At 40.3% G+C, this 23,900-nt stretch overlaps 1 protein-coding gene across 7 annotated transcripts in view; it reads left to right on the plus strand.

Moving 5' to 3' along the window:
- Window positions 1-23,900, plus strand: part of RAD51B (RAD51 paralog B) — a 403,112-nt gene that overhangs the window by 221,215 nt on the left and 157,997 nt on the right. For all 7 annotated transcript variants that reach the window (XR_012580812.1, XM_074542842.1, XM_014268656.3 and 4 more), the window contains exon 9: window positions 22,730-22,848. Coding sequence is in view for 6 of the 7 variants with exons in the window: in XM_074542842.1 (XP_074398943.1) it covers window positions 22,730-22,848 (119 nt within the window). In the remaining variant the exon portion in view is untranslated. The remainder of the gene's footprint in view (window positions 1-22,729; window positions 22,849-23,900) is intronic.

Raw genomic sequence — 23,900 nt, forward strand, 5'->3', positions numbered from 1 at the left:
GTTTGTGTGCGTGCACAGTTCCAGTGTGAACTACTCCGCAGCTTCCACTGATATAAAGCAACCAGGGTTTTTTTGTTTTTCAAATGGACAACTCTTGGCATGTGACATCCTGAGGTGTGTTTTCTGTTCAGTGCAAGCACATCAGGAGACATCCCTTCTTCTTTTCACATAGCTTTTAAAATCTAGGGCCCATCTGGTCAACATCAGTTGTCAGAAAGACCGAACTCAGCAAGCAAGGAAAGGAGGGGGCAGCTGTCTTTAGCTCCCCTATGCTGAACACAAGCTCTGCCTGCTGCTGTGCTTGGGCATGGCTGCTGACTGAACATGTCACAAAAGCTCTGTAAGAGCAACCCCCCTGGCAAAGCCATGGACATCACAGAATCTGCAAGCAGAGGGGCAATCTGAGGCCTTTTTCTTCTTTATTGTCCTGCTATAATGAATAGAAAAGAGAACAAATAATATGATGAAATTTTAAGGAGTTGGGGTTTGGAGCAGTGGTCCTTCTAGACTGAGATACCATGTCTTCTGCCTGATCCTTTAAAATCACGCTCCTCAGTCTGGAGAACTTTCCTGCTTCATGAAACAGAAATTTTTTAGCTCCCTTCTGTGCAGCAAAAAGTTGATGCTCCACTGGTTCTCTCTTGTTTAAGCCTTGTGTTCTTGGACTAGGAGGGTAGGTTCATGCTGGTCCTGAAGTTTTTCCTACTCGCCATTGCTTTGCTTAGCCTGGACAGCTTCTTGCTACAATTTATTCAAAGGGCTATCTGTGAGGCCCTGTTCAAATTCAGGGCAGGCTTATTTTAGGAAATGGCTTTGGTAGTCCAGGTCTGTTAAGGCTTTGTGTGTTTCATGTGCAGTGTTACTCCAGCCAAGGGAAAGGAAGTTCTTTTTTTCACTTGTCTGCTTGGCTGTTGTGGTTCTTGGCTACTTAATATCATTCAGCCTCATGTTTCCCCCCAGCATCCCTGGATGTTGTAATGGTCCTGGTGTGACCTTCTGCTTAACCTTGAGACCTGGCCTCTCTTTCCTTAGCTTCCTCAGGCTGTCTAACATAGCACAGCCTGGGAAAGACATTGAAGTACCTCAAGCAACAGTTGTGCAAAACTGACAGGCTCAGATGATTCCAAGCCAGGCAACTGGAATTTTAGAGATTACTTGGCATTTATAAGCTGGACAGCTGAGGGGTCAGTATGCAAACCCCTTTTCTGTCACTATCCAGATGAAAATGAACCACTTTTTTGCAACCACTTTCAAATACATGAGATAGAGCAAGTGTTAAATTGCCTCCAGAGCAATGTTTAGTTGATTTTAGTGGCCAATGCATTACTTTGGCAAAAGGCAGACACTCCACAGTAATACAGTAATACACATCTCCACTCTAAGATACTGGGAATTCTAGGGGAAAATACAGGTTAAATTTTATTGTAAAGGAAGAAATGGACAGTCTTTGGAAAAAGTGTGTCTTCCTGCTGTCTCACAAAAATTATTGTCCATCATTAGGTACTCTCAGACAGGTGCAAAAGACTGATGGATACATTAAATTAGCATGCAGCATTAAGCATAAATGTGTTTGTATGTCTTCAGTTTTGGAAGATGATGTGCAACAGTTGAATGTTTGATCTGGAGAAGAGGTGGTATCTCTAAGACAAATAACATTTTTCTGAGTTCTTCAGATATTCATATTTTCCTCTTCTCTGGACTCACAAGGAAGATGCCACAGTAATGGAATTGTAACTTGTCTAATTTCACCATGATATCTGTAGATATGTCCCTTTTTTCTGCTTAAATGCTGTTCCATAACTTCCTGCAACAGGTATTGTCTTTTGGACTATGTCACTTAAGCTTTTTGCTTGCCTGAGCAGAAGAACACTAAATGCAATTGTTTACATATGATGGAAATACAGAGGCTTCATTAAGTGATGCTGCCACAGCAAGGATCTATTTCACTGGCTTTGGAATTAATTAAACTGTGAATTAATTAAACTGCCTGTAAACACAAAACACATGCCTCTCTAACAGAAGTCAAGAGAAGTGGGGAAAAAAGGGCAAGAAACCACAATTATTTTAAATTCATTACTGGCTGGACTTAGAGAGTTCAGCTAATAGGCATTTCAAATTGCTGTGGCTATACTATCTATTTTTCAATGCAAAGACCCAGCAAGTCTTGTGCACTCTGTATGAGAAGACAGGTTGTTTGCTTTTAAGGAGAAGTGGGGAAAAGTCTTGACACTTGAGGATCTCCTGTGAGTATGAACAGGTATTTCTGAGAACATGAAGAGGTGTTTAGAGACCATGTTTCCAGTTCATCTCCACAGGCCTCTTAAAGCATGAAAATATCCTCCTAAAGAATTCTGAGTTGCTAAAGGAAGACTACAAAAACCTCCACAATGGATTTTACAGAATACAATCAACACAGTGTAATAAAAAACTATCAGAAACTTTTTAAAAATTAGTGTGGTTCTAGGAGTACAGGTGCAGTACATAAACATATCTTTGCTCTGTGTAGGTTCAAGGCGCCTTGAGAGAGAGTCTTGTGGAGTCTTTACCTATTGTGCTCTTCAGTTGACTTGCTAGCATAAGGAAACCATTGGAGTTGCTTAGAGCTGCCTATAAGTTATGCAGTCTCACCTGAGAGACCTCTGGACTTTGAGCAGATGAGAGGGAAGAGCTGTGATACCTTGTAGATCAGTACTTGGTTCATTTTTTGCAATACTCTAATTCAATCTGAGTCAAATTTTCACATATTTAAAACACACTGTTTTAATGGCACTAGAAAGTCTTTCCCATGGCTTCCTCACCTGACCTGGAGTGCCGTATGTTCATTGCTGCCCTGTCTGCTGCTCGTGATGCTCTCCCAGCTCCAGCCAGTTAACCATTGCCTGCTGTCACAGGCTCAGCCATCCCCACCCTGCTCCATTTCCTGCCACTGACCCTGTTTCAGTCTTGGCTCCCCATTCTGATTCTTGTTCTCTGTCCTCCCTTCCCTTCCCACTGGCGTATCTTCTTCCTTAAGCCATCCAAATGTGAAGTAAGAGGATTATTGTGCAAAATACTCATTCCTAGGTAGTAACTGGCTATTAGCTAATACCTTGGAGAGCAATGAGATGTTCACAGTGCAAAGTAAATGGTAATCTGAATACTTTCAAAACTGTATTGCAAAGGGGGAAAAACGAACATGCTTTTAGTGAGACATCCTGAGATATGCTTGGGACAGCAACTTCATTTCTCTTTTCTCTTTATGTGTTGGAGTGGCATCTACAGACAAAAAAAATCCTTCTCTTAGGGTGTTTTCCATTTAATCCATCCAACAGTCCCCTTCCATGAGGACGTGTTTATTCTGAGCAGGGTGCGTGATTCATTCCGCTTGGGAGATGAGGCAAGGTTTGGTGCTGACCTCAGACAATTTATCTCCCCTTGCACCCCACCCTCCCCCTCTTCCTCCCCCCAGATGTGTGAAGCAGTTTTGTACTAGGAAACTGCATCACTGATAAAATCTTTTAAGGGGAGCATCCACCACATTATTACTTTCCATGTCATAGAGAACTTGTGCTGTTGCATAATAGTGAAGACAATTTATTAAGAGTTTAATAGGACAAAGTAGAGGGCACAAGTAGATGCTGAGAAGTGTTACTTTGTTGTGCAATCTCACTGAAGCTAATAAAAAGTAGACTTGTCCTGGGTGGGAGTGCGGGAAATGCAGAAGGGGGGGGGAAAAAAAGGAAAGATACTGCTATAAATGTCAGAAAATTCAGAGTCATGCTTCATATCCCTAGAGACTGTAGTTTCTTTACTTCAGGGAATCAGCTACATTAGAATCTAAATCATAATTTTTGAAAGAAATATAAATCTTTATCTTGCAGAGAGAGTGAGATGTAATGTTCTGATGGGAATGCTAACACATGCACCAGATTTCCTTACTGCACTGGAGCAGGTGGGACTTCACAAGTCCCACCCATGTGTGCTTGATGTGATTTTAATCAATTAAATGAGACTTATAAAAAGAATGAATAGTCGAGTGATTACCATTCTGTCTATAGTCCTGTACTGTCCAGTATGAAAGGGAAATGGTTATAGCCGAGTTGATAAATATTTATTTCAGTGTTACTTATTTTGGGGGTTGCTCAAATGGAGAACTTGTGCATCCCAAGCAATGCATTCTTCTGAGCCAATGCTGAAATGGTGCATGTCCTCCTCAGTGAGCCACTGCTGCTAGATACTCCAGCTTTAATATGGAAAGCAGAACTGAGATGCAAAACCCTTTAAAATAATTCAAGAACTCATGCTAGCAAAAGAAAAGCAGCATGTTAATTCCATTAATGTGGCAGAACTCCCTCATGGGTAATAGCCAAGACTGTGTGATGTGGTTGCCAGAAAATCCAAAAGGTACACAGAATTTGTGTTTAAAATTAATTGAAAATTCAGTTAATTTGAGGGCTCATTACAGTGTACTTAAAGCAGTCTCTGATTTTATGGCTTTATTTGGTATGGTTCTATTTGGATGAAACTACTTTTCGAAAGAATTTTGGTTTAGGTTTTCCAGGATGGTTTTGCATGTGTGACTTTAAAAGAGAAATCCAGAAACAGCAGCAATGTAGGACAAGTGCCTGCATTGTAGTTACACACTTAATTTTAAAATTTTTTTTCAAAAATCAAACTAAAAAAAACCAGAAAGAACAAACCAAACCTAACTCAGCCCCCAAACCCTTCAACCTTCTGAGTGTTATAGAAGATGTCTATATAATCAGTCTGTATTGGTATAAATGTCTTGCTATAACAAAGTTTTTCCTAACTTTTAGGATAGGTACTCAATGCAATGACTCACCCTTGGGACAGAGTTCGCTGCATTATTTTGCACATATATATATTCTGTGTTTTTCCTGGTTGGTAGGTATGAGTTGTTGAATACAGTTTGATTCACTTCTTAGCCCTAGCTGCTAAACAGTACAGATGTGGAGCTGCTATGCAGGTATTGAATTACAGCCTCAAGTACAGCAATTAAAAGTGACTTGTGTGCTACAGAGAGTGTAAAGGAACTTTATGCATGGATTGACTGTTCCAACAAATATGGTTAGATTTGCTTTATGTTCATCATTCTTTTTCTTAAATAAAGTTTGAGTCAGAGTACATAAAATCTGAAATATTTATCTGCTTACAGATGAGATTAAAGATGGAGCTGTGAAAAATATTGATTTGGAATAAACCTTAATGTTTAAAGCAGTAAAACATGAACACATTTATAGAGAAACATAGTTTTCGGCTGATTGTTTTTAGAAAATAATTACTAATATTCAAGAACGCCAATGGAAATACCAGTGCTGTGTTGTGGGAGCAAACAAGACAAGGTATTTTCCATTGATGTACCTAATTTATGTATATGGTTTTAAAGCCAACACCAAATTTAGAATGGAAAGGAGCTGAATTCTTCCATTCTGAAGTCATTTTCAACACTGATATAAATATTAGCACTAACTGTTTGATGTGTTCTGAGTTTGATATGTTGATGTGTTTGGCTTGGAAAGCACTCAGTTTTACAAGAGAATGGGTAAGTTTCTGCATATGTATTTCACTGCAGAGTTCTGTGCAGTAAGTGAACCTGAGTTCGTTTCTTCTTGCCTGTTCCTGAAGGTGCTGAGCTTGAAGTTGTAGGCAATGAAATGACGGCCCAAGAGCACAAGGGTAGTGCTTCAAACACTCTGCCTCTTTGTTTTCTTTCTTTTTTCCATGGATGTTTTTCTCTAGGGGAAAAAGCTTAGGCAGGATAACGGCTAGAATGAGAAACAATTTGGGTGTTTTGCAGCCAGTACATATCTTAGTTTTTAATATTATATTCCAAATTGATTCATATACTACATGCATTTTGCCTTGGGTATGACAAGACACACATGGTGTGGCAAATTCCTTTACACTGCCTTATTTGTTCTTCTGTCTCTGAGCTGACAAGGTACCACCCAGCTCTGTTAGCCAAACTCAGCACTACTTCTCTATGTTGGTTGTTAAGTGGAAAACTAAAGCTGGGGTGTGTTGCACTGACAGCAGCCTCCTGCCAGTGACCATGGCTTTCAGTTCCAGTCTCCATTCTGTGAAGACACTGTCACTAATAAACTCAAAGCAAAAAAAAAAAAAAAAATTATCATTGTAGGTTTAACCCCACAGTAATGCCTTTGGAGAGCATATCAATACAGTTAAATGTTACTGGTGTTTGAAAACTTTTTCTGTATCTTCTGTAATTTCACCAGAGTTGCAATGATTATTGCTTAAGTAAGTCACTGCATCTGAAGAGAAAGGCTACAGAAGCCTATCGAGAATGACTCATTTCAATTTTTCATGAATGAGTTCTTGCTGTAGTCAGCTGTGAGTGTTAACTGACAAATGACTGTGCTGCCTCTAGCTCTTATCTTGCTGGGTCTTGTAAATAAAGTAGGACAGGGCTGAAACGATCATGATCAGCTTTTGTTGGGCAGAGAATAATAATGCTGGTTGTTCGGTAAGCATCCTATTTTCTGCTAGATTAGCATTGAGACAGTCACCTGGAGTGACATGAGAGGCATTCATCTTGCTGAAACACTATATTTCACATGAAGCATAAGTCTGTTGTTTTTACTGTTTGAACTTATTGAAATTCCTGTGGCACCTCTTACAAGAGATAGGATATAACATGTTTAATTGGCTAAATTAAAAAAACTGATCATGCAAGCCTAGCCAAGTAATTTGTTTTTCTTTGGCAGGGCTCGCCTTTAAAAGAAGGATTATATTAACATTGACTAGGGACATACCAGGAAAAGTAGTCAAGTTTATTAGTATCTATGAATTTGGGCATCTCTTTCCAAGCTTTATGCTATTTCTGCCACTGTGACCTTTGAATAGCAACAAATATGTTTGAGCCATAGCTGCCCCCATATATCATGTACAAAATAAGTCCACATTCAGGGTTAAGTATCATGGAAGTAGGTACCAGTTGATCAGTAGTAATTACCAGTTCTTTCTCAGGTACTCTAGGGGTACATTATGTCTGCATATGAGTAAAGGTAAGGGTTGATAATTTACCAGAGATGAACCCCTGTTGCCCAATTTCTGTCAGACCTTTGATAATGTAAATTGGTCTTGCAAATTGCCCCTTCCTTCTTGAAAGCCATTTGGTTATAGTCTGAACAGTGTTTGAGTACTGTCCCAGCCAGCAATGACCAGAGGTTGGAGCAGGAGTAGAGTAGGAGAGCAGTAGTAGTCTTAGAGTAGGAGACTAGCCACGTGACCTAGATTGCAGTACGACTCCAGGTAAGAATGAAAATTTCATAGTGGAGTGAAGGGAGGGAAAAGGGAAAGGCAATTGAAAGGCAGTTGATCTGCTTTCCAGTAAGGGATTAAGACTGTTGTTCTTTGTAATAGGAGTGGCTGGTAAATGATATTCCTTGTTGTGCAATAATTCCTGAGTGTTCAGAAAATACTTTTAATTGGAAAGGCAAGTATTTAAGTGTCTACTCAGAGTTGCAAGATATTTTTTGAAAAAGTTGTGAATGTGGATCCCTCCCCTATTCTTACACTGCCTAAGCCATTTCCTTGGACGTCCTAATTCCTTGGTCCAAAGCTGTTGTTTGGGCAGGCTGCCAGAGAGTGGGCTGGACAGCAGCAAGGTTCAGCAGGAAATCTGCTTGACAGGTATCAGCATGGCCTGTGTCTACATCACAAGATTTACTGGCATGCACAAGTTTTCAGAAAGCATTTATTCTTTAGCAGATTGATTGATTTTAAAAATCAGGGTTTAGGGTTATTTTTTTTACTAGCTCTGGTTAGGAAATATTGCTGGCATAGTCAGCATTGGCGTGTAGAATATGTAAGCTGTTAATTTGATTCAGTGGGCATGAATGTAGGCTAGCCATGGCTGCAAGCTGTTGATACACTTCTGTTCACCAGCAAAGGCTGGAAACTACAGGTAGAATGCTAGGCCAAATTTGCCACCAAAGGTATTCCTGCAAATCCTACTGCCTGCAGAAGCAGCTGAGTGCATGTGCCTATCCAGAGGGGAAAATTAGGAAGCTGTAATACAAGTCTGCAGTTAGTAACAAGGCTTTGAATCCAAGTACTGCCCATTTTTAAAATGAGCAACTACAGGAGAGCACTTCCATTTTCTGACTTTTTGTGCATGAGCTGTCATTTCAACAACAAAGTTGGAAATGTGTATATCATAAATGTGAACCTCTTATCAAATCCTTCTGTTTCCAAAGTAGCTTAATATTGTTGACTGACTTCAGATCTACATGGTGATATGGTTACATAGTCTCAGTTTTGAACTGACCACTTACTATAAACTTTATTTTACCTAAGTTGATACTAGCAAGAGCAACATTTATACCTGTATGTTGTTCCAAAATAAATTATGGAAATCCTATTACTCTTTTACAGAACCAGTTATTTAATTTCATATAATTCATTTTCATGCAGGATTTTTTTTACAAATTATTTCCAGGATTAGTTTTCCTTACTGAAAAAAAAAAAAAAATTAGAAGTTAGGGAAAGAACAGTCTAGTCTGCTTACCTAGTTTGAGCAATTGTTAACCTCTTCCAGGAATTACTTTGCTGGAAGAAATAAGGCACATTTGTTAGAACCAACATAAAAGACTTTCAAGAATGGCTCCAGTAGGTACCAAATATCCGGACATTACTTATTTCTGGCTGAAGCCTTTGCCTGTTTAAGTAGATAGTGACATGCAAGCTGCCTCATATCATGTGCATCCCCTTTTACAGTGTAAGAATAGTGTTGTGATGATCAACAGTATCCACAAGGCACTTTCCGAACTACTACCTTCTAAACAATTTTCTTTTAATCATGATTATAGCATGATAATTAAATGAAGAATCTTGTTATGTTTATAATTATTGAATATGCCATGTATTTGGAAGTGAAAATGTAGAGCATGTTCATGTCATTTGTTGAGTGATACCAAACTAGGCTCCCTAAACTGTCACTAACTTGCATCCATCCAGCATCTATAAGATGGTTGTGGGCACTGCCCTTCAGAAAAGAATGCCTGCTTTCTTCTAAGAAAATCCAGTGTTGCAGTTCACTATGTGCTTTCCAGGTTTCCTGTGCCTCGATGGCAAGCTGGTTGTACTTTGTCATGCAGCATCCTCAAACAGCATTCTACATATGCTTTTGTCCTTTTCTCCTGTCTTGAAAATGTGTAGATAATAAATAGATTTTTTCACTTCCCCAAACCCTGTTGATGCCTTGTGAATGCTGACCTAGAACAGAGGCTAGATGGAATTAAAGAATAAAGTAGGTATTTATTAAAAGGCCTCAATGGATGCACCTTGGGCAGCATAAGGGCCAAACGAGGGCTACACCCAAGATGAACCTAAAATGGTCACAAAATGGACAACCAGTCCATGACAGCTTATGTAAGGGGAAAATTCAAAGTTGGCTTCCCAGGGTCAAGTTGTTTAACCACATTCACTAACACACTACTTAGTCTGTGTTTAGTCCTTTCTTATGTATAACAAGTATATTATCTTTAATCATATTGTTACTTGGTAACAAAGTTCATCTCATAATTATTCTACTTTTTAATTACTGTTCTTGTTCATTTGCATTTTAATTATTGTTCTTGTTCATTTACTTTTCAAATTCAAAGGCTCCATGGTACAAGTTCTGCTTGGGCATTCCCCAGGGATTGTATTCATCACAGCACTCAAGTTACTTGTTTTACATACTCCTAGCCTAAGTGTGAAGAAATTTGAATTGTTTCATAGTGTAATGTAGTCAAATCATGGAGTTTGTGCCTAAGATAGGATAGGCAGCTCCAGAACAGAGGGTAAAACAGCAGTTACTTGGTTTTGCTATGTGGAATAGATGGTCTTCCCATTGTACATCTCTTTTGTTACATCAGGCAGAATGAATTTGCCCACAGTGTTGCTTTCTAGAAGCAGAAGTCAGTTGGCTTCATTAATTCCAGGATGTATAGTGAAATTACAGTGATGCTTTTTGGAGAGGATGGATTAAGGGTATGAAGTAGAAATGCCTGGAGTTACCTAATTGGTCAATGACTGAAGTTGCCTTACTTTCTGGCAATTAGATTATGTTGGAAAACAGACACATGCTTCATACCACTGGATGTGCAGCTTAGCAAGTCACCCCTAATTCAGAAGTTCAGAGCAACAGTAGTATAGAAAGGATAGAAATGTGTCACAACTTAGGGGAACAGTCCTTGCAGGGTGCTACTGGCATAGTCATCTGCCAAGTAGCCATTCCTTGGTGAAAGGAAAAATCCAGGGTGTTGTTTTTATCACATGGCATATGGCACTATTTTTATGTATCTAATAGGACTGTTTATTTCCAGTCTAGGATGGTGTGAGATAGTACTTCCTGCAAATCTTTGTTATCACCATTCGTTTACATGAACACAGCAGCTTTTAAATGCAAGTTTACTCTAATTTCTCAGTGGTCTTTCAGCCATTGGCAGCCTCTTGTTTTGCAGAGTTAAGCATGCTAACATCTGTTGTCTTATATGGCAAGGGTTCTATTATCATTATGGTGCAAGGATTCCATATGGCCAGAGCTTCATACCTTCTCGATGTTTCTCGTGGGCAGCTCCTCTAAGCACTGACTCTTCCTGGTCCTTGCAGTAATCATCTGTCTCCAGATCCCACCAATCCACTCTTTTATACCACTATTCTTATTGGCTACAGGTGTGGCCTGTTAAGATCAGGCCTGCTCCTAATCTTTAGTAATTGGTCCAGCTGCAACTTGTTGAGGGATAAGATTACATTCTATGCCACTTTCATTTGCCTGTACTGTATCCCCCTACAAACATCTCTGTTCAAAAATGTTTTGAAAAACGTAGGATTTAGAAGTTAAGTGGACCTCCCACAGCTCTCATCTCTCTGGCTTCTGCTGTGGTACCCAGTGATGATCCTCAGCATGGTTGTCCCTCTTCCTTTTATCTTGTCTTTCCAGCTCTTGCTGTGGAAAGAGCATGTCGGAGCCTGTGTGGAGTTTATGATGAGTGAGTCTGAGTTTCTTGCTTTTACAAAAAGCCCTAAGATTCTCCTCCTCGTGGGTCTGTTCCAGTTACTAAATATCCAGTTGTGGTTTTGGTGAAGGTGTCTATACCCTCATTCATACCCAGCATCATTTTTCCTTTATGCGCTCTTGAGAATCTGTGCCTTGCACCAGTGTTCCTTTAGGGCTGGACAAAGGCAGCCAGCTGTCTCTTCCAAAACTAATTGGGGCAAGTTTGGTTAAATTTTTAAGTTTCAGTCCTGGCTCCATGGGAAGTTCTTAGATACCTACCCTGTAGATATTCTAGTATTTGAACATGATTGCACAGTGGCATCCTTTGCCCTGAGGCATGCCTGGGGGTCTGTCACACAGGGATCCTCTATAACATTTCATTGTAGCTCAGGCTAGAAGGTTTCTTTTTAATTGAAAGAAATAAAACAGCAGCAACAAAAGACTGTGCACTTGTTTCTGTTGCATGGTTGTGGAGATCATGTTTGTACTGCTAATATCTCCTATGATGAGATATTAGCTTTCCGAACTGGTGGGTGTTTGTGCTGGCAAAGTACTTGAAGGGATGTCACCACCTTGTTGGAAATGACATTGGCCATGCAGCAGGGGCGTCCCCTGTTACAGTGTGCAACAAGCTGGTGCCCAGTGGAGCTGCAGTGCTGGTTCAGCCAGATGTGCCAGCTTCTGCGCAAGGTGCAGAGCGGGTTCCCAGCTGCTGGTGCTGCTGCCGTCTCACAGCACTTTGAGCAGGAGCAGAAATTCCAGCCCTCACCACCTCTCCCAAGCACAGCCCAGGCAGTTATTTTCTGCCTTCTATGAGTAGCCTGCTGGTTAAGATGCAATTAGTGCTTTGAATTTCCTCACTTCAAATCTTGGCCAGTGGTTCTGTTAAGTGAAAAGGAATACTTGCAGCCATACATTTTTATAGTACATTGATTAGATTCATTCTTGTAGGGGGCAAAAAAGAGCATCTAGTATTTCCATACCTGCAGTAAGCTAACACTAAACTCCTATAAAATTCCCGCCAAGATTGCTTATACATACATGGGAGATGTTTTAATGAATTTTTTAAGTAGATAGAGGGGTTTGTGTTGTGAGAAAATGTGTGATTCACCTTAACTGTTTAATTTTTTAAAATTCCCTGTAGATCAGCGGATTCTTGTGGGGAGAAAAAAGGTCACTAGATTCAGTTTTATTGTCTGGGCTATTACAGCTGTCATAAATTAATTCTCAAGTTATCTTCTCTGCAAGATAGCTGTATAGTATAACGAATTAAGATTGAGCTCTTTTTTGAAATTTATAATCTTGTTGAAATGACAGAGAGCTCATGTGGTATACAAGGTCAGTTGCTATGTTATATATAACTTCTTGTTTTCATCTCCTACTGTTCTTGCAGGGAACTAAAAATGTTTTAGACAACAGATGTGGAACACTTAAAATATTTGGAATGTGTGGGAATATGCTGAGGGACCACCTGTCCTGCAACATGAAGGACAGAATTGGTTTGTGAGCATTATTGGTTACTCCTGCAGTGAACAGAAGGACTCATATATTAAAAGTAAAGCAGAATGAGAACCATGGGGGGCTAGGTTGGCTTTACTCAAGGAAACATGGGGAAGAAAGTTGAATCCACAAGTTAAACATTTCTTAATACTTAGCCAATAATCCACGTTTGATTTTCCCTTAGTAAGTGTAGCCTGGAGCAGTTACTCAGTCTTAGGAAGCTCATGGTTAAGAAGAAAAGAAACAGAATTTATCTGATTTAACCTAAAATAAGGTATTTTATTTATTGTGTGATTACTTCCACTAGTCAGACCCCATCTATTTAGTTACTAATTAATGATAACAACTAGTAATAACTGCATTGGCTATCCTTTGTGAAACCAATATAACCTCACAAATTATTTATGTTGTAGAAAATTACGGCTTTAATAATAATTGGATTGCTAAGGATGTTGAGGTGGTTTGTTCCTGGTGTCTATTTTTCTACACTTTTACTACTTATTGACTAAAGTAAACAAATGCTATTTCACAGATGAGGGAACAAAGGCACAGATAGGATCAGTATGTAGCATTTGCATTTCTTCATTTGGAGTTCTGGCATGAGAGCACCCACAGTTCTTTATTATCTTTTTCCTTCAATGATTTTTAAAAAGGAGGATATTAAAGTTGAGATGCTAGCCACTTCCTGGCCTCAGGGAAGGATTGTGAAGATAGTTAATGTTTATACCATATACCCCCTCTTTCCCTCCCTGCAACTGTAGGGTGAAACTGCTGTTGCTCTGGTCTCCACTCCAGTGAAAAGGGAAGGTATCACTCAGTGTTCTGCCCACAGGCAAGCTCTGGCTGGGAAACAGGCAGTGCCTCAAGCTCTGCCTTAAGCATGCAAATAATACAGGAAATCAGAGAGAAAGTCACAAACAGAGATTCATCCCTTCTTCTATGGACTTTGGAAACAGTGGTGTCTGGTTACAGTTAATGGCTCAGGTTCCTCTTTAAATTTTGGGTGTAAGTGTGAAACTGTCCTTCAAAGCTGAAATCTCTGTGTGATAGCACATATCCAGAGCTGGTGAATGAAACAGGTGTTGATGCACTCTTTTGATAAGATTAATAGAAAAGCCAGGACACACATTAGCAGTGTTTCCCACAGCAGATACATTTTTCCCTGCCCTCACATGTAATGGTTTTCTTCTGTATTCTATGCAAACAAATTACAGATACTCTGAGAGCCACAATTTTTAATTTCTCCGCCTTTTTGCATGCAAAAATCCAGCAATAATGATGCATTTTTATGTTTGGAGTTCTTCATAGTTTGCTGGAGAGAGGTCTTTGTGATTAAAGGAAGCAGGTTTCATTGAGCCAGACTTGAGCTCTGGCCTGTCCTCTTTTTCACCTCCCCTTAGGGCAAAGACCAACAGCTTGAGGGTGACCCTTTGAGAAGTTTTTACCAAAAAGGAAGATGAGAAAGGCTGGACAGGCTCTTTCTAATGCTCTGCACTGGAGCCAGGAAAAAACAGCTGTTTCTAGCCTTTCTGATGTTTGGGGTTTTTTTTTGTTTTTGTTTTCGGTTGGTTTTTTTTTCTCTTTCCTGGTGGCTGGGATCTGGGCTTGCTGCCATATCTGTTTGTCTGTCTGTCTCATGTTGTTTTTCTCAGGGAGCTTCAGAGGCCAGTTGCCCATAGTCAGTTGCTGGGAACAGAGGTTGTTCCTTGTATCGTCTTAACTCTCCATGCCAGAATGTTCATGCTTGAATAGGAAACAGCGAGATCTGTCAAAATAGCCTTTTTCTTTAGGGCTTTGAGGCTGCATTCTCCATGGCCATCTGTTCCCTTTCACCCTTTTGGACAATGTTGCTATTTGAAACGAACAGCTCTTTGCTCTCTCCCTTTCCCTTTGCCCTTCCCCTGCCCCCCCAAATCTGGGGAAAAAAATTGTTTCTGGCCCTGACTGGCCTCTGGAGGATTCAACCATTTTTTAGTCCAAGGATTAAAAGTGATATTTTGCAATTTTTTTATTTTTCACTGACTTTTAAAAATGTAATACATCTCAGGAGAGAAGAGTCACTGCAGTCAAAAGATCATTTTGGATTTATGCATTAGTCTCCACAGAGCATTGTGGTGTCTGGTCGCTGCCTGATGCAGAATACCGTGAAAATTTGGCACATCTTGGAATATTTTGCATTATAGCAGGAGCGGAAGGAACCTCCTATAGTTAAGGGTGTATAACTGTTTCCCTTCTAACCCTCTGTCATCAGTCAGAAAAGCTTATCAGGATGAAATTTTCCAGTCTTGGTTGTTGTCCAAAATTGAATTTATTTGCTTAATTCAGATAAAGTAAGTCATTCCTTTTTGAGAGTGAGGTGAAGAAAAAAAACCTGCACCTCCTCTGCTTCAGGATGGGTGACTGTGCCGTGCAGAGAGGGACTGACTAGCTGGGAAACTCCTGGCAAGTCTGTGTCAGTTAGAGAGGGAAGCCAGACCCCTGTAATCGTCAGTCATTTTAGCATCCTGCATGTTTCATACTGCCTCTGTGTGTGTGTGTCTAAATACATAAATATATATGTATTTTCAGCTTTGGAGATGAGTCTGAACAGTGAGCCCTGTGGTGTCTGCATGTACTAAACTGTTTTGTCATACATCTTACAGTAAAAGGGATCACATTTTCTAGCCATGGTATATTGACTGTGCAATTTAAAAAAAGTGAAACTGCCCAATTAATTTATATTCAGAAGCTATTCCAAGCTGTGTTTTGAAGGTGCTCTGAGTACTCAGATGCATCTGCTAGGTCTATATGTAAGGTTTGATGGGCCAGCCCAGAAGATACTTTGTCAGAGAAGACATTGCATCCTTCATCTTGTGTCAGGAACCACTCTGTGCTGAGAAATAGATACAGCCAGAGAAACCTATATTGGCAAGTGCAGACTCGTGGTTAAATACCAGTTAAGAAATGCCACAGCCAACTGTGATGGTACCCATTGTGAGAAATAATTGAATCCATTGTTGTGTTTGAAAGGCAGAGTGGAAATTGCTCATAGAGGTTTTTTGCATTTAATATTTTCTAACTTTTATGTTCTTAGTCATACCACAAAAACATTCTTCCAGTTCAGCTTTTGTGATTGATAGTATTAAACATTTGGCCAAATCTGAACTCCAGATGTGAACAGCTGTAATTTGCAAACAGTCATCTCTAGCCCCCAAATGTTTGGCTGACCTCTGTTTCCGTGTTGCAGGCTGAAGGAGGATTGCTTCCTTCTGGAATTTCAGTTTTGATAGCTCTGGCTTGTGATCCAAGCTTTACAGCTCTAAGATTGTTGTTTTTATTTACACCTAGAAGGAATTCTTGCAACTCTAATGTATGGGACCAGTGTTAAGAATGCTGGAGGCTAAATTTTCAAAGAAATTATGCTGGTCATCATGCAAAGTAAAGCAGTTTGCTCAGTTTGTATTGCAATCTTAACCTGAAGTACTATTTAATACTGCTTTTTAAACATAGTCCTTGTGGTTTTCAGCCCCACTGTGGAGTTTTAGGTATTGCATGTTTCAACTCGCTGTATAAAGAAGCTATCACTAAATTTGAAAATTATTTGGAAAGATACTACTAAAAGTAAAAGATACTGCTAAAATACTCCTGTGCTCAGGAGTAAAAAGGACATATACTTAATTCACTAGTTCAAAGCCATGTTACTAGGCTGTGATCAGAAATTGTTATTAATTTAGACGTTTTATGCTGAGTATATTGCAAAAATCCACCCCAGTGTAGGCTGACTGTCAGCACTAGTGTTCATTGAGCCAACTCAGGTGCTGGCAGAGACCCAGCTGTAGCAGCACAATGCTCCCCGTGGCTTCTCAGCAGAATATATTCACCAAGAAAGGGGTCAGTTATATTGAAAACTAGCTTGCATACACCCACTGTCCTTTTCTGTCTGCCATGTGGGCACACAGCATCAGCCCACTCCTCGGGACACGGGCAGCCGTGTCAGAATCACCCTGGGTAAATTAGTGCTAATTGGTGCTTTTATTGGCCACTTTGCTGGAGACCTCGTTGTGAACAGAAACTGGACTCGCTCCCCCTCCTACTCCCATCACCCTGCTGCACCCTGACTCTGAATTTAAGGTTCATTTGCAGACTGGAGTGCTGCTGCTTTTGCCTGCACTGTGACAGTTTCCTGGGTACAAGAGCTAAATTGCCATGACATTGTTTCTTTGCCAAGGCATATTTTATGGGGAAAAAAAATGTTGACTGTGAGAATAATCTGCCTCTCAGACCGCGGCATCTTACCACGACCATACTGCTGTGAGCTGCATTCTGGAACTCACTGCAGTTTCAGAGCTCTATCTCACTCTCCTCCCCCAGCTGTATTAGCTTTTGTTCTGCCTTTCTGGGATTCAGCCATCTAGGCTTCAGGCTGTTATGGAGGGGTGAGTGTGACAGCAGGCTTGTTCAATTCTAGTCTGGAAAGTTGGGAAGTGGGAAATCCAGATAATGGGTAAACACTAGCAGAGAGTGATGAAGTTTAGCAGCTGAGATGAACCATCCTGGGAAAATCAGATATGATAATGCCATGGCTGTGTACGTTAGAGGGTTGAGGCTTGCAGCATGCAAGGCTTCAGTTGCTTTGACAGTGGGATTCTGAATCTCATTTCTTTATTCAAGCTTTAAGGGACCTACATACATGTAATTCTAGCAGTCTGCCCCCGCCCTCCTACATACCTTCTGATTAATATCATGATCTGTTTAATTCCCTATGGGAACTTAGGCAAAAAAATTACAGCAATAACTTGTAGCATGATTGGTGAGGTGATAATTAAAAGCATTTTCTGGATCACAGCATTGCCAGATGCCATGATTGGGCAAGCTTTGTTTTTCAACCTATGTATCTTTTATATGTGCAGGCAGGCAAAATGCCAGATCTGGGTTGTTTGGGTTTATTTTTCCTTCCCTTAGTTCAATGGTTTGTGATTTTATTGTCTAGTCTTGGAGAGACAGGAAGAAGTGACTGCATAGGAGAGGTTCAAAAGAAGAAGCTGCTTTAAGTTTTAATGACCAGCAATGTGGGAAAGATCTCTGGATACTGAGAGAGTACTGTAAATTAGCATAATTTTATATTTTAGAAAAGGAAGGAATTTCTCAAAGACTGCTGTTAGGGTAAAGAGATTTAGCTGAGGGGTAAGAAATTTATCCTTGGTGACAGAAAGAAATTGACTTAACTGCTTTCTTCTACTTGTACTTCACCATCCCTCCCAGCAAATCACTGCTTGTTCTGTCATTTGCAGTAGCACTGCAGCAATGATAGAGAGGTGGAAACTCACCACTTTGTGATGTGGTGTCAAGCAACAGAGGCAGAGCATTTTCACCAGTAAAAAGAAATATCTGGTCCCAAGGCTCTCAACTCCACAATTCCCTGATTTGGGCCCTGTTTCAGGTGCTGTAAGCCACTAGCTGTCTTCCCACCTCCACAGATCTCCTGAGACCTGATTGTTTTGGTCATGGCTGGTAGGTTGTCTGGCAAGAAATCAGACCAGCTGGGTTTTTTCATTTCTTAATGTCAATTCCTTTTTTTAGGTCAACAGGCAGGAGTCTTAGTACTAGCATATGTGTGTCTCTCTTTCTCAGCTCAGAAGAGAATTGACATGGGCTCACCAATGAGTTCAGTGGAGGAATGAGATCTTCTGGTGCAAACCACGCTGGTAACAGTAGGCATGCTGGTGTGGGATTAAAAGTCAACCAACAGTTCTCTGATGCACCCTTCCTAAATTTTGAGCTGTATGAATGTCCCTGCTGATTTTTTGGGGGTAGAATAAAGGTCAACATTACTTATTTGAAAAAGCTTCTAATGTTTCATGAAGAATACTCTAAGTCCTTATTTATACACAGTTATTCTGGCCTTTCACATATTTGGTGTATTTTCATCTCTTAGGGAAGATTCTTTGTAAGTGGGGAATAATCAGCAGCAACTAAGAGACTTGTAACCTGCAATTCTCATTGATAAGAAGATCTTTAGGTCAGGAGCAATCTTTTTGTTCTCTATTTGTCTAGTGGTTTGCATCTTGAAGATGAGAGCTCTAGGCGTTGTTGCAATGGAAATAATGAATGACTGGAGAAAAAAAACAGCAAAAAGGACCTTAATCTTGATCTAATATCAGATTACCATCATTAGCCATTAAAAATCACCCAGAGCGTGTACACATAAAGACATAAATATGATAAACAAAAAAGCGTGAAAACTCACCTGTTTGGAGCATATGAGATAATTGAACCCTGTTCTCCAAAATGAGAAGTGAGCTCATTCCCTTTCTATTGCATTCAGTGCTGACTCCATCAGAACTTTGCACCTGGAGTCTATAAGTGGCAGTTTTTGGTCTCGTGATGATGACGATGGCTGAATTGAACAGCCTGTTTAGTGTAATCTCAAGTCAGCACATAACACATTTGGATTTTTTCTAAACTGGGGATTAGTAGGTGAAAGAAAAGGAAAACTAAATTACATGTTCATTGATTACTGAACAACTCCAACTTCCAGATAAAATATTTCTGCTTAATTGAAATTTGAAGTAATATAGAATAATATGGGGGGGGGGGGGAGGGTGTAGTTTGTAAAGATTTAGAACTAGGAGGTTTTAGAAGTAAAACTGTCAGATTCCCTCTCATAATAAAAGGGAGAGCATAAGCATTTTAAAAGTTAGCATTTTCCCATGGCTAGTGTTGTGGCCAAGCTTGATTTCTTACAGCAGCACCTGTTTTTCCTGCCATATGTCCTAAATAATAAAAGGCTGTATGAAGTCAGTAGTGTGCTTTGAGACATACCTTAGCTGAGCAGTGCAGAGAGCGAGACAGTCACCACTGTAGGGTAAGAGAATCAGAATCACCTTTTGACTTAAGAAAAAGCTGTGGAGAAGGGCTGAAAAGGGCGGAAGGCATCAGTGGGAGTTTGTAGAGCGCTGTGGTTAGTTACTTCACACATGAGTTTGTCCTGTGGGTTGTTTTTTATTGTGTGATGGGTTTTTCCACCATTGCGTATTTTTATACTTGTACTTTCTGAAGAGGTGACGATGGAAAACTAGATTAGGGGTTGAAGGGGATTTTTTCTTCTTTTTCTTCTGATCACATTGTTAAAGATCTGCACCAAAAATACAGACAAAAATAAATGCAATGCAGGTGACAAGTAGTGGTCTTTGAGCTCTGCCAGTGAACCGGAAAGCTGCACAGCCTGAGCGAGAGGAAAAGTACTTTCATTCTTATTGCATGGCATGCTGTTTTTGTTGAGCTCAGTAGTATAGTTCTTTGTAAATATTTTCTTTATACTTTCAGAGAGATTTTTTTCCTTCTTTTTGATGGGCCAGGCTTTTATCAGGATGATTTGATGTTAAGATTTGAAAGATTCTGGAACTTGTTGCTTCACTATTTTGTTATTTCACTGTCATTTAGTTCATCAATCCATTTTTAACATTTGATGAGAAAATATTTTCAAATTACCAATTGATAGACATTGCAAAAGGCCCAGTGTTGGGGATGAACCTGCCAGGCAATGATTCGTCCATCTGGGAAGAAAAAAAAAATCAATACGTGAGAATGTGGACAAGGTGAAACTAATTGTTCTGTGCAGTTATACCAACAAGGAACATGTTGGGGTTTTTTTAATCAAGGCTGTAGTCACATTTTGCCTGCACAGACTTCTTGCATTAAAAAAACGGTTTTAGGACATTTGTTTCATTTGATTCAAGATACTAGTCTTGTTATCCAAATTTTCCTCTGATAAGAAACTAATGGAACTGAAGTTTATGACTAAATCGCCTTCCAACACACTTGCAACAACTGGGACTTGTTTACATGAGGATTTAGTCTCTAAAATGTACCACCTTATGTGCAGAGGACAAGAAGGTCTTTGAGACCAGCTCTGTATTTGCAGTGCTCTGGTTGGGCAAAATAGAATAATCCCAGAAGCACTATTGAGCTGAATAGATTTAACCCTGCTGTTCCCTCCAGTGAAAAATGGAAGGTGAAATAAAACCACTTTCCCCATACTGTCTAAATGGGTCATTTCTCTCAGTGACAGGGAAATTACTTATAGAAAGTTTGTTTTGATTGCATTGATAGGCAAACAAAATTAATCTAATTCTCATGTATAAGTAGGGCCAAGTGTTGTGGCCCAGTTTTACTGACAGTTCCTTCCTGGCCATTGGAGCCCAGTGCAAGCCTCTTTTGCTTGGAAGCAGCACTGCAGGCCACAGTTGAAGAATCACCCTTTCCTCTTTGTTTTTCCCCTGGTTGTGGAGACGCATTTACTTTGCATTTGACTCAGACCACAAGCAGCTTTATTTTCACTTGTGACAGCTGTTCAGTGAGAGTGAAGCAGCCAGTTCCTCCTCTGTGTTTGCATTCAGAACAGATACGGTGTCTGCTGGTGTCTGCTAGTGCTCTGAAAAGTTCACTTTCACAGGAGACAGTGGAACAGGCGTCTCATATAGTCCCTGGCCTGACTGCTTTGAAGATTGGTTTCATGCTATTTTTTGTGTGTGTGAGGAAGGAGGGAGTGTTTACAGGAATTGAAATCACCCATTTTACTAGAGCTGGACCTGATACAGAAAGCAGGGAGCTGCTTAGACATCTTCTTCCAGCCTTCTAACATTCACCTTCGCTTCCCCTTGCTAGGATCCCATCTCTGTGCTTCTGGACACCCACTCCCTTACTGCATGCATATACTGAGATGTCACCTTTCTCTCATCTGTATGTCAGCTCTGTTTTCTTACTTTCCCTAATCCCTGCACTCCCTGTAGCACCTGTGTCCTGAACAGAAACCATGATGCCAGCAGTGACTGGAGTAAGAACTGGCTTTAAGCTCACTGGAGACACTGGAACTACTGCTCATCAGCTGACTGCACGTTGTAGGTGCTGTGGAAGCATCCACCCCTCAGCATGGATAAGCACTCCATACCACTCTGCCATGGTTCAGCTTGGAGAGTTTGGGGACCTCTGAGCAGAGACCACAATCTTATAAGCCTATTTTCTTCTTGGGCCAATATTGGTGTGATACTCCCATCTCTAAGCATGAAAACATCATGGTTTGGAAGCACAAGGCAATGCATACTGGAAAAAAAATCACTCTCTATGAGCAGTGTTATTTATCCACTTCCTTTGTCCAGTTCATTAATGTCTAAGTAGTGGTTGAAATAACAGAAAAGATAAGTCCAAGGTTTTTTTAAGGCCATGTATCAACATAAATCTGTTTTCTTAACATATCCTCTTTCCTTCCTCTAAGACATTTACTATCTTTTTGTGTTTAGAGCAAGAAGAAGGAATGCAGCACATGTTGTCACTGCCCTTGAACTTCTTTGCAAAGCTGGCGCTGCTTCCTCCTGTTTGCTTCACTTCTTGTACCTCTCTATCTGCCTCAGGCATCAGCTCACAGGAGGATCCCTTATAAAATGGAAACCTTTCCAGTGAGACATTCCCTTTCACCATGCAAAAAGTCTTTGCTGTAGATTTGCTCCAGGTTTGCTAACTGCTTTGCACCAAAGTCATAAATTTTAGTAAGTTCACAGAAAAGGATTTGCCCTCTTCAAAGAGGGGCTGACACAGTATGGTACAGTGTGCTTTCTCCTGTATAAGAAAATAAAATAAATTACAGCAATTAGCTTGTCCTGCCACAAACCTTACACATTTCTGTTCACTTTGGGACAGGTTTTAGACCTGAAGGAATGCAGAATTTGGAATTGCTGAGGAGTGATATCTCCATAGCATAATAGCGGCAGGTTCCAGACATTTAAGCATTTGAATGCCTGACTCGGGTTTGCAACAGCAATATGTTACTCCTTCTGTTACATAATAACAGATACATGACTTGAGGGAAGTTTGGGTGTGAATTTTGTATGCCAACATTAGCTACTTCTGGAAAGTCTGGGCCCTTTGCAGTGAGGAGCCCACCAGCAGGGATGCATGAATTGCTTCTTGATGGTGTGGAATGGTGGATCCCAGCTCTAAACAGGGGTACAGGGGGGTACAGTTACATCAGCAACATCTCCCTAATTCTTGGCACTTATCATTGATGGAGAACTCACACTACAGTTGTATAAAAACATCAGAAAGGTAGGAAATCAATGCAACAGTGCTATCTCTCAAGTGCTATTGGTAATTACCTAGCTTAGGGAATAATCTGAGATGTCTGATGAAGTTTCAATGCTGTTTTCTGTGCCACAGTCCTGATGCAGTTTGTATCATGTTTACCTTCAGGATCTTCTGTGAGTGGGAAGAGGGATTCTGGTTATGTGACAGCAGCCCTTGGCAACACGTGGAGTCACAGCGTCAACACCAGGCTCATACTGCAGTACCATGACTTGCCAACAAGACAGGTGAGAACTTAACAGCAAAGAGAATTTAAATAAAGCTACACCAGCAGTGCTTGGTCACATGGGCTGTGTCTTTCAGCCTCTCTGGTAATGCTACATAACCAGAACTTGGCAGTTGAGAGCCCAGTCATTTATTTGGGGTGGAGGTTGGTCAGTGTCCTTTGTTTTTACGGGATGACCAGCATTCCAGTGCCTCCATGTATTAGGATGGGCCTTTATGAATCACAGTTGGTACAGATGTACAAGTTTCTTGAGCCTTTAGAGCATTCTACATCATGGAGATGAAAGGTAATCCTTAAAGTGCTTTCTTGCACAGGAATTTTAGGACAGAAGGAACCTAGTCTTTTCACTGCCATGATTGTTTTGCTGTCATCTGTCCACCTTTGTGCCCAATTTCAGCTGTGACTGTTAGGATGCAGAGCACTCTCTTTTCTATGACTGCTGTTTATGAGTAGAAGCTTGCTGCCTGCACCAGCCAGCTTAACTTTGAGCAGTAAGTATGGTACCAATTTCCCAGATGTGTGCCTGCAAGTAGGAGAATAGTCACCCTTTTCACTGAGAGACTTTATGCTTTTAAGTGAAACATAGTAGCATCTTTCTCCGCAATCTTCACCTCTAAATTTAAAAAACTGAAAAACTGAGAGACCAGACATTTGGGGTATGATTGAGGGAATGACTTTTTTTTTTTTTAAAAAACATCATAATGCATGATTTCATCTGTCCCTTGGGATATCTGTGGTTATAATCTCTTTTGGCTTTGTCTGTTCTGTTTTTGCATTGATGTAACTCTTTCCAAAGGCTATGACCCTCAGTCTTAATGTTATTGATTTCCTGCCAGTTAAAGTAGAGAGCTGTCAGAAAAATTGCTACGTGATATTTGTACCATCTTACTCCTATACCATTACTACCCATGTGTGTTCAGGTTGGTGCTCCTGGGTTTATTGTCACAACACAGAGTTTCTCAGTTTTAAATTGCAGTCTTTAGAGCCAGAGGAGAGGAAGCCATTTGCTTAAATTAGAGAATTATTTATTAGAAGTAAAATTGTAATGATAGC

The sequence above is a fragment of the Zonotrichia albicollis genome, chromosome 6 (assembly GCF_047830755.1).
Source record: "Zonotrichia albicollis isolate bZonAlb1 chromosome 6, bZonAlb1.hap1, whole genome shotgun sequence".
NCBI lineage: Eukaryota > Metazoa > Chordata > Aves > Passeriformes > Passerellidae > Zonotrichia > Zonotrichia albicollis.